The 12,315-nt window shown below is 42.3% G+C and overlaps 1 protein-coding gene across 1 annotated transcript in view; it reads right to left on the bottom strand.

Annotated features, from left to right (window-relative positions):
* Positions 1-436: 436 nt before the first annotated feature.
* Positions 437-12,315, bottom strand: part of alg6 (ALG6 alpha-1,3-glucosyltransferase) — a 20,085-nt gene continuing 8,206 nt past the window's right edge. The window contains exons 9-14 of the mRNA XM_056277302.1: positions 11,648-11,733; positions 9,555-9,639; positions 9,172-9,242; positions 7,387-7,455; positions 5,005-5,197; positions 437-1,376 (exon numbers count right to left, since the gene is read on the bottom strand). Coding sequence (XP_056133277.1) covers positions 1,179-1,376; positions 5,005-5,197; positions 7,387-7,455; positions 9,172-9,242; positions 9,555-9,639; positions 11,648-11,733 — 702 coding nt within the window. The 3' untranslated portion in view covers positions 437-1,178. The remainder of the gene's footprint in view (positions 1,377-5,004; positions 5,198-7,386; positions 7,456-9,171; positions 9,243-9,554; positions 9,640-11,647; positions 11,734-12,315) is intronic.

The following is a 12,315-nucleotide window of genomic DNA, read 5'->3' as shown; positions in this document are numbered from 1 at the left end:
TTAATTCCTCTATAACTGTTATATTCTCAAACTCCTTAATAATGAGCCTTCTTGCACTTAAAGGCGAATACCGCTGAATTTATTAATTCAAACGTGTCACACTTTAGTTTTGAAACAGGTGAATAAATATGTCTGCATATAATTAGTGTTACTACTATCATTACTGAACACTACAATAATAATTATAATAACTGAGATTTGCATGAGACCAAGATGATACGCTAAATAGTAATAACGGGAAATTGTAACAGTAAAAAGCTTTTTTTTTTTTGGCTTGTAAAAAAAAAAAAAAAAAAAAAACTGGCCAGCAAATGTTTTCATTTACCAGCCACTTTGGCAGGTAAGCCAAAAAAGTTAATTTTGGACCCTGTTTATAAGACTGCTTTGTGAAGGTAGTTAATGGATGACTTACATGAAGCACTTCAATTGTTTTTGATTTATTTATGAAAAAAGTTTGTACAAAATCACTTTAATGGTGGGTACAAAATGTAGAAAATTGCCTTTAAAAATTCACAAGAATGAATAAGCAATGAAAAACCACTGCTGTGTGAACAATGTTACTGAACTGTATTGATCTTGGTTTAAAAAAAAAAATGAACAAGATGTTACATGGACATAGCCTAATTTGAACATGGAAGCCAGACCCAATTCTTTGCTTAAATTTGAATTTAAGCAAATTTAAGATTACCATTAACTTCTCATCCAGTCTTCCATCATGAAAAGCTGTACACAGTTTGCCTTTCTTTACTTGAACATGTCTATTCTACTGATTGAAATTGATGCAAATTGATTTCGGCAAGGACTCAATTATCATTGGCCCAGGTAAAAAGAATTCAAGTGACATGGTAAAAGGGTGATTCTGAGTAAAAGCCAACAGAGTGGAGAGAGCTGATCTTTCATTTTGACCAATCATATTTACTCTGTTACTGCCATTTGCTTTCACATGATGTTGTGACCTCCCTTTGAGTTACCATCTTGCAAAGAAGATTTTCATTCTCCCCTTATGATCGTTCATGGTAATCTAATTGGGTACACATGATGGTGTGGTGTAAAACAGCCATCCCGTACAAAGAAGGTCAGATGGAACATTTCATGGAACAGTTTGTAACGCCAGCTTTTTTAAGAGCAAAATTAGTTCCAAACATGTTGGGGTATACATTCCCTTCTTCGGCACGATGTTAGTTAGTCTTCTTCTGGCTCTTTCTGCTCGGTGGCCCGCTGAACTGGACAATGTTAAAGTAGATGAGCGTACCCAGGAATTGTAAGAAAGCAAAGCCAGACACCAACACAGGAAACAAATCTGGGAATCGAGCAGGAGGGGCGGCCACCACACTTGTGACGGTCAAACCAACCATGACTGCAACGCTGATGTAGAACTGCAACAAGGGACGATGGGGCAGGAATCAGTTGATATCGATGACATCGCATTAAATGTAGAGCTCAGCTCTGACAAAAATACAGAAACTTGAGTACCCCTGGAAAAAGGCCAAGCAGTCATGGCTATGGTGAAGCAGTGGAACAACAGAAGGATGAAAGAAAGATGGAGCAGTCATCAGTTGTTGTCAACACTATTTAAAATGAAGGACAGCACACATGAAGACTGCACCCTAATTTTGTTCCTGTTATAACACAATGTGTTTTTTTTACAACAAGATTTCCCCCCACTTATCATCAAGACGATCAACTGCTAATTATAACTCGTAAAGGGCCTAATTTTTTTAGCGGTGGGAAATTCTGTATAAATTACGTATAAATCTGTATAAATTCTGTATAAATCTATAAGTGCTCAACAAGCAGGATACCCATCTAATAAGACGACTCTGGCTTATAGCTTAAACTTTTGCCATGCCCTTCACTAGGGCCGAGATTGGCAAGAATTTGGCAATACAATCCATATCACGGTTCAGTATATTGTGAAATTATGATACTATAAACACTGCAGTATATTGATGTATTCTGTCAAATTTTCATAAAAATGTAATAAAGAAAACACATTAATACACATATAATCAGACTAATCAGAGCCATAGCTAGTTTGGCCCTGGCAACGCCTGCTTTTGTTGTGGTTCTGTGCAGCCCTGTTACAATAATGCACCTGCCACCTAGTGGTTGAAGATGGAAACGACATTTAAGTTGTGCCGGTGCATCGTCTCTTTGTGTGTAACCGCAAAGCTGAATGAAAGTGATTTGTGACCACCAGATGTCAGACGGTAGTGCTACAGAGATTTCAAAACACAAAATCATAGCTAAGCTGCTCCCCACCTCTCCCATGATGTCTCTACAGTGGCTGAACTATAACAAGCAGCACATTCGCTATCCTTTTTTTCTCCCCCGGATAGGTAGTGCTCACATATGATGGTGATGTTGCTCCATTTCTTCTGCATGTGCAAGTATGCAATGGCTTGCCAACATGTTAGCCTAAGAACTTGCAAACGTCATACATGTTTCGATGTCATCGGACTTGCTTCCTCTCTCCTCTCCGTGAGCGAAACTGCTCGTGGACGCTGGTCCCAGACCAGATTCGTAACTTGCATTGAATATGTGACCCTAACCTCAAACCAAAACCTTATCCCAACCTCAACCATTAGAAAACAATACCTAACCTTCGCCAAAATTTTCAAAAAACGGAAAGAACGAGAGAACAAGAAGACAGGAACTAAACCAGAGAGGGAGGTGTGCTTTAACTGGACTGACAAAACCAAACAATGAGCTGAAAATTAAGGAAAACTGTAGAGTGGGGTGTTGAGTCTCAATGTGATTGACAGTATTAGCAATCCTTTCATATTACAGGGGGTCACTTGATTCACTGTCAACATAAAAAAATTGCTTAATGCAGCTTTAAGAATCGACGCAGTGATTTAGAAAACTGATACTATATCGTGAAGGATAGTATCGCGATACTCAAATGCATCATTATTCTCTTACACCTCCTTTTACATCTATTCTTCATATGATCCGGGTGGCCACCCCTGCCTTGATAAAGAACGGTATATATGGGCACTGCCATCCTATAGGACACCGCTCTCCTCACTGAAAAAGATCAGTCAAAATTATATTGATTTTTTTTTTTTTGTCAATCTGTTTTTTGGATTATTGTCTTAACATTCCGAGAATGGCCCTCCTCGAAAAATGATGAAAAGACCGGGTACCTCAGGCTGAGAACAAACAGTTAGCTTTCCTCTTAATTCAATTTCAAGTGGAACCATAATATGAGACTGCTGAGTGATTACATTTAAAAGACTTCTCTTGCATATTTATTACTGTATGACGGGAACAGAATTGGCCATCAGGGCTGCTGTATAAAAGATCAAAGCTTGTGATATCACATAGTGGTGCAGGGCAGGCTCATTACAGATCATTTGGATCCGGCCCTACAAGCCTGCTAAATGATGGAAGACTGTAAACCGGTGTTGAGGAAAACGATTAACGCGTCTACTTGGGATCTACTACTTAGCCATTAATTAGTGAGTAACATGGGGGAAACAAATTAAAGGAAAGGTAGATGTGATAAAAGCACAGGAGGATGGATTATGATATAAACAAACAATTCATGCAAGTGACTGGAAATAAAGGGCTCATGCAACGAAGATATCCTTACACCAAACGCAAGCTATTACACAGAATTCCCGTATCATGGATTTTTTTTTTATGAATAATGTTATCGGAACAATTACTAAAAATGAAAATGAATCTCCCCAGGTCGCTTGTGTAAATGCTGTGATGCCAAGCTGGCTCAGCACACAGCGAGTTAAGACTTAAAGCATTGGGATTTTAGGCCATTAAGTCAACCAATTCATTTCCCCGCATTAGAAGACACCATTAGTCCGATTTGTACACGCTGCTTCCCGTCATCTTGTCCGTGCAAATTGATTTTGGCTTACACGTTTTGGCCTCGTCTCTACTGAACAGTGACACCGATGAAATTTCTCAGTATTTTCTCAGTACTTTGTGACGCCACAAACCAAAAATCTTTCTGCATGCTTCATGGTGCCTCCTAGTGGCACAACAACAGTGACACAAACACAAATTTCTCATAAATGGTCAAACATGCCTGAAAATTTTGGTACGGGCTCTCTGTATCACAAGCTATCAACCCATGTATGTATTTAAAGTTAAGTTTAAGTTAAGTTTAAGCAACTGTTCCTTTAAGCAGCGCTGCGACCCCCACTACCACTCCTTTCCTGGCACCCTCTCTGTGAAACCCTACCACTGAGACCGGGCCTCATTATTCATGCCGCTTGTGTAAATAAATATATCTAGGCAAACCTGTGTTAATGACATGCTCTATAAAAAGACACCTTCTCTCAATCTCTGACACCCTACCAGTCCCACTCTCACTAAGGGGTCGACAGCACACTCACTTTGGATGCTGCAGAAACTTAAATAAGTGATAAATAACTCTTTGCTTGGCAGTTGCTTTCATCCTTGGACAGCTTGCACATCTTACAACAGCATATGATCTTTATTTATACAGTTGGATATGTCTTCTCATACTCATGCAATTCAGGTCAAGTGCCCCTCTAGCAGAATTTGCCACTGAGGAATCCCGAGGCCTGTGCCATTTGTTTTTGCAAGTGCAGCTGTGAACGTTTTCTTTTAGAAACTTATTCAAACACAAACAGATACAGCACATGAGTTATTCTAAAGTGACAACATTCCACTTATGCCCATTTTAATGGACAACGTTTTGATCTATCAACTTCTACCAAGGCCATGCTAGCCTGCGTGTCCCGCCTTTTCTCACAAAAGAGAAAACAAATGAAGAGCAAATGCAAGGCGTGAATGAGGGCCAAGTAAAAAAATTGGTATTAGGAGCTGCTGTTTGTTTAAATCACAACAAGAAACGGGGGAAAATTCTGCTGAATGAATGAATGAATGTGATTTCCCTTTGATTATTCTTTCATGGCTGTTTCGCTCCAGTAACAGGCACAATTTGATTCATGAAACTTGATTAAAGGCTTATTTTACCTTGTTTGGTTGAGCCAGGGCTTAATCCAAACTTACCTTCCATTTGACTATACAGGCCAGGTCCAGTCTAGGTAGGCAGGGGTACAACCTGTGGTAGGCCCCCAGTCTCAGCTCCTCCTCTGAACAGTGCTCCAGCGCAGACAGCAAGTAAATGCTGAGGAGGAGGAAGGCCAGTGAGGTCCCCACGTAGGGCGCCAGCAGACCATCTTTCAGAAACAAAGGCAGCATGCTGCACAGAGGAATAGGAACAAGAACAATGGTACCTTCAGAATATAATGAATTAGCAGTTTGGCTGACATCCTTGTCCAACTGTGCAAAAAGGGACAACGGATATCACCCTACGGATATAGCTGTTGTAGAGGTCCAACATAGATAGCAGGATAGATGTATCCATTAGATACACACAGTACAAGGACATATGCACAGGACCAGTACATCCAGAAAAGGGGATGCTACAAAAAACAATGTAGTCCATCACAGGATTGCAATATTTACTGTACCAGCCAATGCCTGAGCCTGTCTATATCAGGTTTGCGAATTCATTTTTGTACAAATCCCACTAAGTTTTCTGACTTTTGCCTCACGGCTCCATCCTCTAAATATTGCCAAGATAGTGTGGTGGAGAACATACAGAGTACTTAAGACTTTTGAATATGCTCAGATAACATACACACAGTCTAGAAAGGAGTAAACCATTTAAGCGAATTTTAAAATTCACACCAAAGGGACTGGACTTAAAGGTACCATGGAATGGCATTTGTAGCCCTGCAAACTTCTGCGATTTGATGTAAATCCGAATGAAATGGACCGGCCAAGACGGATTTTGTGAGGGGGCGGGGGGGTTTGATTTGACTAACCGCAAATAATGGCTGGGCATTTTTTAGAAGAATGTGGACATCAATTGACCATTAATTAATCGGCCTACTCAATTGTCCCTAGGTGTGAATGTGTCGGCCCTGTGATGGACTGGCGGCCTGTCCGGGGTGTCTGCCGGTCTGCTGCCCAATGACTGCCGGGATAGGCTCCAGCATCCCACGACCCGAATTCAGATAAACGGCTTGGATAACGGCATCAATATGCTATTGGTTAGTTTCAGTTTGGTGTTTGAAAGAAGACGAGTGATCTTCTCTCAATCTCTCTCTAAATAACTGGACATTTTTGTTAGTGCCCTCCCGCAAGCGCAGGATAACGTAACTAAAAATATATTGAATTGGTCGAGAAGAGAAAAACACTCTAATAAACACAAAAATAAAACAAAAAAATATTTTTCGTGAACTTCTAAACACTGTTAGTTGCACTTAACAGGGTTAAGTGCAAATATAAGCAACAATACTGTGAAAATACATTTTTCATTTAACAGGACCTTAAACAAGCAGCGTATCCCCTGGGGAGAGATGGGTCTGAATTTCATGCAAAGCTTAATTTATTTTAGTGGAGGCACATGGAAAAGAACAACAATTGACTCTTAGCAAATATCATATATCCTCAGCATATAAAAACCTAACCACTCACAACAAACCAGTGATTCTCATCCTAAATCCAACAAGACCAGCTCTCTTCAGTAAATAAATGTTTGACATTGCAGAAATACATACTTCATCAGTTTAACATACTAGGGGCATTCAGCCTGCTTACAATCGATGTGCTTGAGCATTCATTTGGCCAGTTAGGCTAACAAAAGATCCCCCCCCCCCACCAGTGATGGGGCATGTGGAGGGTGCAGATTAGGAGAGAGTCCATCTCGGACTGTACTGAGGAGCAGCTACAAAACGATCTCCTGTCCTTACACAACACACTCTTAGAGAACAGGCATGTGGGCTATGCCATGTAATCCACAGATATCCTTGTATTAAACCATGTGCACAACAATTAGTGCTGCTGGGAGAATTTACCAACAGCTGGAAAAGTTAAAGACCATAGGCAACTAGCCCTCTGTGACCCACAACCGTCATCTCAACCCCCACCACCGCACCATTTCTATCATTCCTCCAAGACTCAGGCTCTGCCTTGGGTTTAATCTTGAATAAATGATGGTGTAAACTAAGAGTTTAACAGATAGTTTGGGCTTCAAAATGAGCTGCGGGCAAATGCCAGTAACAATATTCCATGATCTTTTAATCCAGGGATCAGAATAAAAAATTTAAAAAAATCTCATTTGTGTGTCCACGCCAAAGAGTTTAAGAAACCCTGATATAAGGAAAAATACTGATTTTATATCGATTGGAAACTCATGCGTGGTTATCAATCTATCCATATTTTTTATTGCTTACTCCCTCTTCAAGGTCACAGGAAGACTGGAGAATACCCCGGCATATTTAAGTGGATGACACAGAGACAATCAATCACGTATCTAAGGGTTCCGAGTCACTGATTTACTATTTGAACACGATAAAAGGACTTTATTTAGCTTGGACTTACCTGAATGTAGAAGTCTGCAGAAACCAAATGGCTATCAAGGGGAGATCATTCAGCAGCAGGCAGACGGGTCTGTAAAAGTACAAGGTTTGATATACTCACTCTGTACAGTATTTAAAGTCAATTACCATTTGACAGCAAGACAAGAAGATGGGGCATGCTAGGTCTGAGCCAAGTTTGAACCCCTGATATCCGCCACATTTCACTGAAAGGTATCAGGCCGTTTTAACAAAGCTCATTCCTAAAAACTCAGCATCCATTGCTTCAGAAAGTTAATAGCTAAATATCAGTATATGACATTTAAAAGTACTCTCAGGTATACTTAGTGTAGAAACGTTAAATAAAAGTTAAGACAACCGAAATACTCGGCTTCAAACACTAAAGGTGATGTCCTATCAGCCAGGCGTGTATTCTGAGTTGTTTGTGAAATTTGTCTTCAGCAGACACAGATTCACGGCTTAACACGCCACTTGAATCTGCATACGGTGTTCTGATACGAAATGAAGTCCATCACTCTCTGTTCAGTCGCAGAGACGATGTCGTGTTTGTGTGACGCGCATGTGAGAAAATTCCGGCTCCCCGTTTCAGTGCTAGCTGGCTAGCTCCACACGCCGCTCTGAGAGAGGCACTTTTCCACTGGTCCCCGAGCCCATAATTACAGCCAGTGCTCTTAGGCGATCCTGTTACAGCCCAATAATTGATCCTCGGCAAATAACGCCTTGAGCTGCCGCCTGCCATTCTTTCCTAATCCCTGGACATGCATTACGGATTGATTCAGGAGGACAGGTGGGAAATACAACTCAATAGTTAATAGAGCAACAATCTACCCTAATCTAGATTAATAGATGAGACCAAGATCTGGGAACCGAATCCCACTCTGACAAATCTAGCCCAGTGCCCCATACTCCACCTACAGGCGCCAAAGCGCACATGCTCATATATATTGCATTCAATCTAAGAGTGTGTTAAAAATGGAACAGCTCTGATACAGGGATGGACACACACACACACACACACACACACACACCACAGAAAATATCAATCAATGGTCATGGATGCAAGAAGGTAGCACCTTTGTGATTGAGTGGAACTAAGCATGATGACAGCGGGGCATAACCCCTCAGTCAGTAGGTCTGTACTCAGACAGACCTATACTCGACAGCTCTGTGTACAAGCTGATCATCATGTCAGCCCCCCCCCCCCAAAAAAATCTATTTATGTCATGAACAATCTTTAGCCAGTTACTACAGGTAGGGGGAGGGTTGGGGCATTGTTGTTGAATTTGATCAAATTTCTCACCGAGGGGAATCTGGGTAGCGTAGCGGTCTATTCTGTTGCCTACCAACACGGGATCGCTGGTTCGAATCCCCGTGTTACATCTGGCTTGGTTGGGCATCCCTACAGACACAATTGGCCGTGTCTGCAAAAGGGGAAGCCAGATGTGAGTATGTGTCCTGGTCGCTGCACTAGCGCCTCCTCTGGTCAGTTGAGGCGCCTGTTCGGGGGGGGGGGGGGGAGAATAGCGTGATCCTACCACGTGCTATATCCCCCTGGTGAAACGCCTCACTGTCAGGTGAAAAGAAGCGGCTGGCGACTCCACACGTATCGGAGGAGGCATGTGGTAGTCTGCAGCCCTCCCCGGATCGGCAGAGGGGGCAGAGCAGCGACTGAGACAGCTTGGAAGAGTGCCGTAATTGACTGGATACAATTGGGGAGAAAAAAGGGGAATTTTTTTTTTCCTCATGGAGACGCAACCCCGCCAAAGTTGGTTTTCAGCTTCCTACTCACAGGGCGGACAGAAGGATGGACTTCTCATGGACTTGGTAGGACAAGAGAAAAAAGGCCAGTGACGAGTTAACCTGAAAGTAAGATTGAGAACGATATTGCTCAGAACAACTAGTACTTATCACAGAGCTATACTGGTACAAACAGAAAGAGAATTAGTTATTTACAATGCAAAACATTAATTACTATTTGTGTGAAAATCCAATATCTAAAATTCAAACCAAAATCAGACTTCATGATAAAAATGCTCTTTTTTCTGGTTTGGTTGGGTTGACTGGTCATAAGTATTCAGACTGAAAGACAGTTGCTGCATTGTGGACGGGAAGATTTAAAATGTTCAGCTCGCTTTTTTTATTGGTAGTGTTAATCCAGCAAAAGAAACTCACCAAGGCCAGTCTGAACTGCCAAAATGTCGGTTTCATCAGCAGCCTGATGGATGAAGGTAGGACTGCCAGGAGAGTGAGGGCAAAACTGAAAGACAATACACACGAGCATCAGATGACCGCACACCAAGAGACTATATGTTCTGAGAGAAAAAGTCAAATAGATTTGCTGAGGGTTTACATGCATAAAAATCCATACTATTAAGACATTTGCCATTTCAGCAACTGTTTTTATTTATTTAGTTAGTTAGTTAGTTAGTTAGTTAGTTAGTTTAACATGCAGGTTATAAGGGCAAGGGACAACTTATAAATAGAAAAAAGATGCATTTCAGTGCAATGACTCCACTATTGCAATTTTGACTGCATAAAAAGTCTTCAGAAAACACACACCGTGGAATCTAACTGAGACCAGCAAGCCCTTTTTAGGCACAGCTCGGTCAGCCCCATAAGACCCCTGCTATTTAGGAAAAGCAACAATACTGGTCCCCCACATAGGACAACATGGCATTAGTTTAACCGTTCAATTGTCACTCACTGAGGGTAGAGGCACTGGAAGAGAGTGTAAGCATGTGTCAGTGTGTGTGTGTGTGTGTGTGTGTGTGCGCGTGTGTGTATATGTGATAAAGGATGGGGCAGTCAGCGGGTGAGAAGTGTGAGGGCAGCCATGTAATGAGAATCCATTACGGCCTAAAATCTCCCCATGGGAGGCAGAGGTGGATCAGAAAAACCCCACCACAACCAACACGGGCTGTCAGCAGTCTGTACTGTGTCATGTCCAACAGATTAGATGAATAAATGAAAGACACACAAGCAGACAGACAGGACAGAAGGGAAGATGGAGACAGACTGACAAAGCTAGGCAGTAGAGATGAAAGACAGATAGGAAAGTGAGTGACTGCATGTACATATGTGTGCGTGTGTGTGCGTGTGAGAGTGTGCAAGTGTGTATACACAAGGCTGGAAAGACTCAGATCACTTTTCACGGCTGATTCATTCTAAGTACACAGTACACCCACACACACGCATTTAGTAATCCACTCCCACTGCCAGGAGGACAAGAGTGTTTTTCATTTGTTTGAAATGCACTGCAGTCAAAGAGGTCCAGCCTAATCCTCTGACTTAGCAGTCTGGCAGCAATGTGTCCATGCCGCGAACACAGGAACCCTAAATTTAGCCTACCAGGTTATTTAAGTATGCCCCACCATGATGACATGACTGTTGTGTCCCCACCTTGGATTTTCCTTGCTATCCTCTAGGCCCCTTGGCGGAATAAACAGCTTTGGCTAAAATAACATGTCATATCCATGTTTCCCTGTGACACTCTGGGGCAGCAGGCCGAGGAACATGCCACGCAATTGTGATTACATGGGACCTTTCCTATACGTCCTCTCTCTTCCCACCCGTACAGCCTTCACGTGCTATCTTATAATGATAGCCAACACCAGTACATGTACCGTACTGATGGATTTTGAGCAAGGCAGCGGTAAACTCCACATCGCCCCGCCTGAAGGATGCAGCTTCCCTGTATACCCATCAGTGCTGTTTTCTTAAGCACTGGTGCAACAATGAGGTTACAGCACAACTTGATCCGTAATGACAGACGTGTCGCACTTGAGAATGAACAAACAAATGAGCTATGTTGTTACTCGATAGCCAGCCTCTTGTCCTTTATACCACGCGTGCTTCAGTACTTCCTTGAGCCATTCAGGCACTTGTCACCAGATTTCCAGTAGCTGTGCATTTTCCCAGAGCAGCTGTGATCCAACATTCAGAGGCCCTTCTCAAGATATTATTATGAGAGATAATCTTGTTTTCACTCCCCTGTATCGTCGTCTTCAATCTCTTAGATAAGCTCTGTGGCTTTCCCGAGGGAGAAAGGAGTGGAGACATGAGGGGGAGAGGAAGAGGAGTAAGGACGGAAGGAAGGAAGGAAGGAAGGAAGGAAGGAAGGAAGGAAGGAAGGAAGGAAGGAAGGGAGAACAGACAGAGGGATGGAAGGATGGAAGTCAAGAGGGTAGAATATAAAATAGCCTACTAAAGAATAAGAGATGGGAGAGGGTGAGATGAGGAGCTGGATGGATAGATAGAGAGATTACCTGAGGTAGAGCTGGGAATTGATGGACAGGATGGTTCTGATCTTTATCAGGAGGTTCAAGCTGCACCATGTGTTGGCCACTTTATCCTGTTACCGCACGCATGCACGCACGCACGCACGCATGCACGCACGCACACACGAACACACACGACACACACACACACACACACACACACACACACACACACACACACACACACACAATGTGGTATTTCAACGTATGCTTTGAGGCCTAATAAATAAAATAAAACCCTGCTGACTGCATTATGACTAGTACAACTCCATTAGCACAAATATAGTTAAGTCATGTGTTAATAGTCAAATTACCAGCACTTCAAAATATAGCAACAGCCCTTTAAAAAAAACCTGCTTTGAAGCGAAAGCAAATAAGTGGCATTACTCTAAGTAATCATTTCCTTACTGAAAGTGCAATAAAAATTCCTCGGGCATTCCATGGTGTATTTGTACAGGAGCACTTTGGGGGTGGGGGGAACGACATACGCTTCCCTCATTAATCATGCCCCTGTCAGAGACCATGGATGTCAAAAAAAGCTACGGACTTATTTGTAAACTTGGGTACACGGGGTTAAGTGTTGAGACATAGTTGTATCTGCATAGCAAGCAAATACAGACCACCCATAGGAAACCGGATTTGTCTCGACACCCAAG

Source organism: Lampris incognitus, chromosome 3 (assembly GCF_029633865.1).
Source record: "Lampris incognitus isolate fLamInc1 chromosome 3, fLamInc1.hap2, whole genome shotgun sequence".
In the NCBI taxonomy this organism is placed as follows: Eukaryota; Metazoa; Chordata; class Actinopteri; order Lampriformes; family Lampridae; genus Lampris; species Lampris incognitus.
This window is presented reverse-complemented; position numbering and strand designations above follow the sequence as displayed.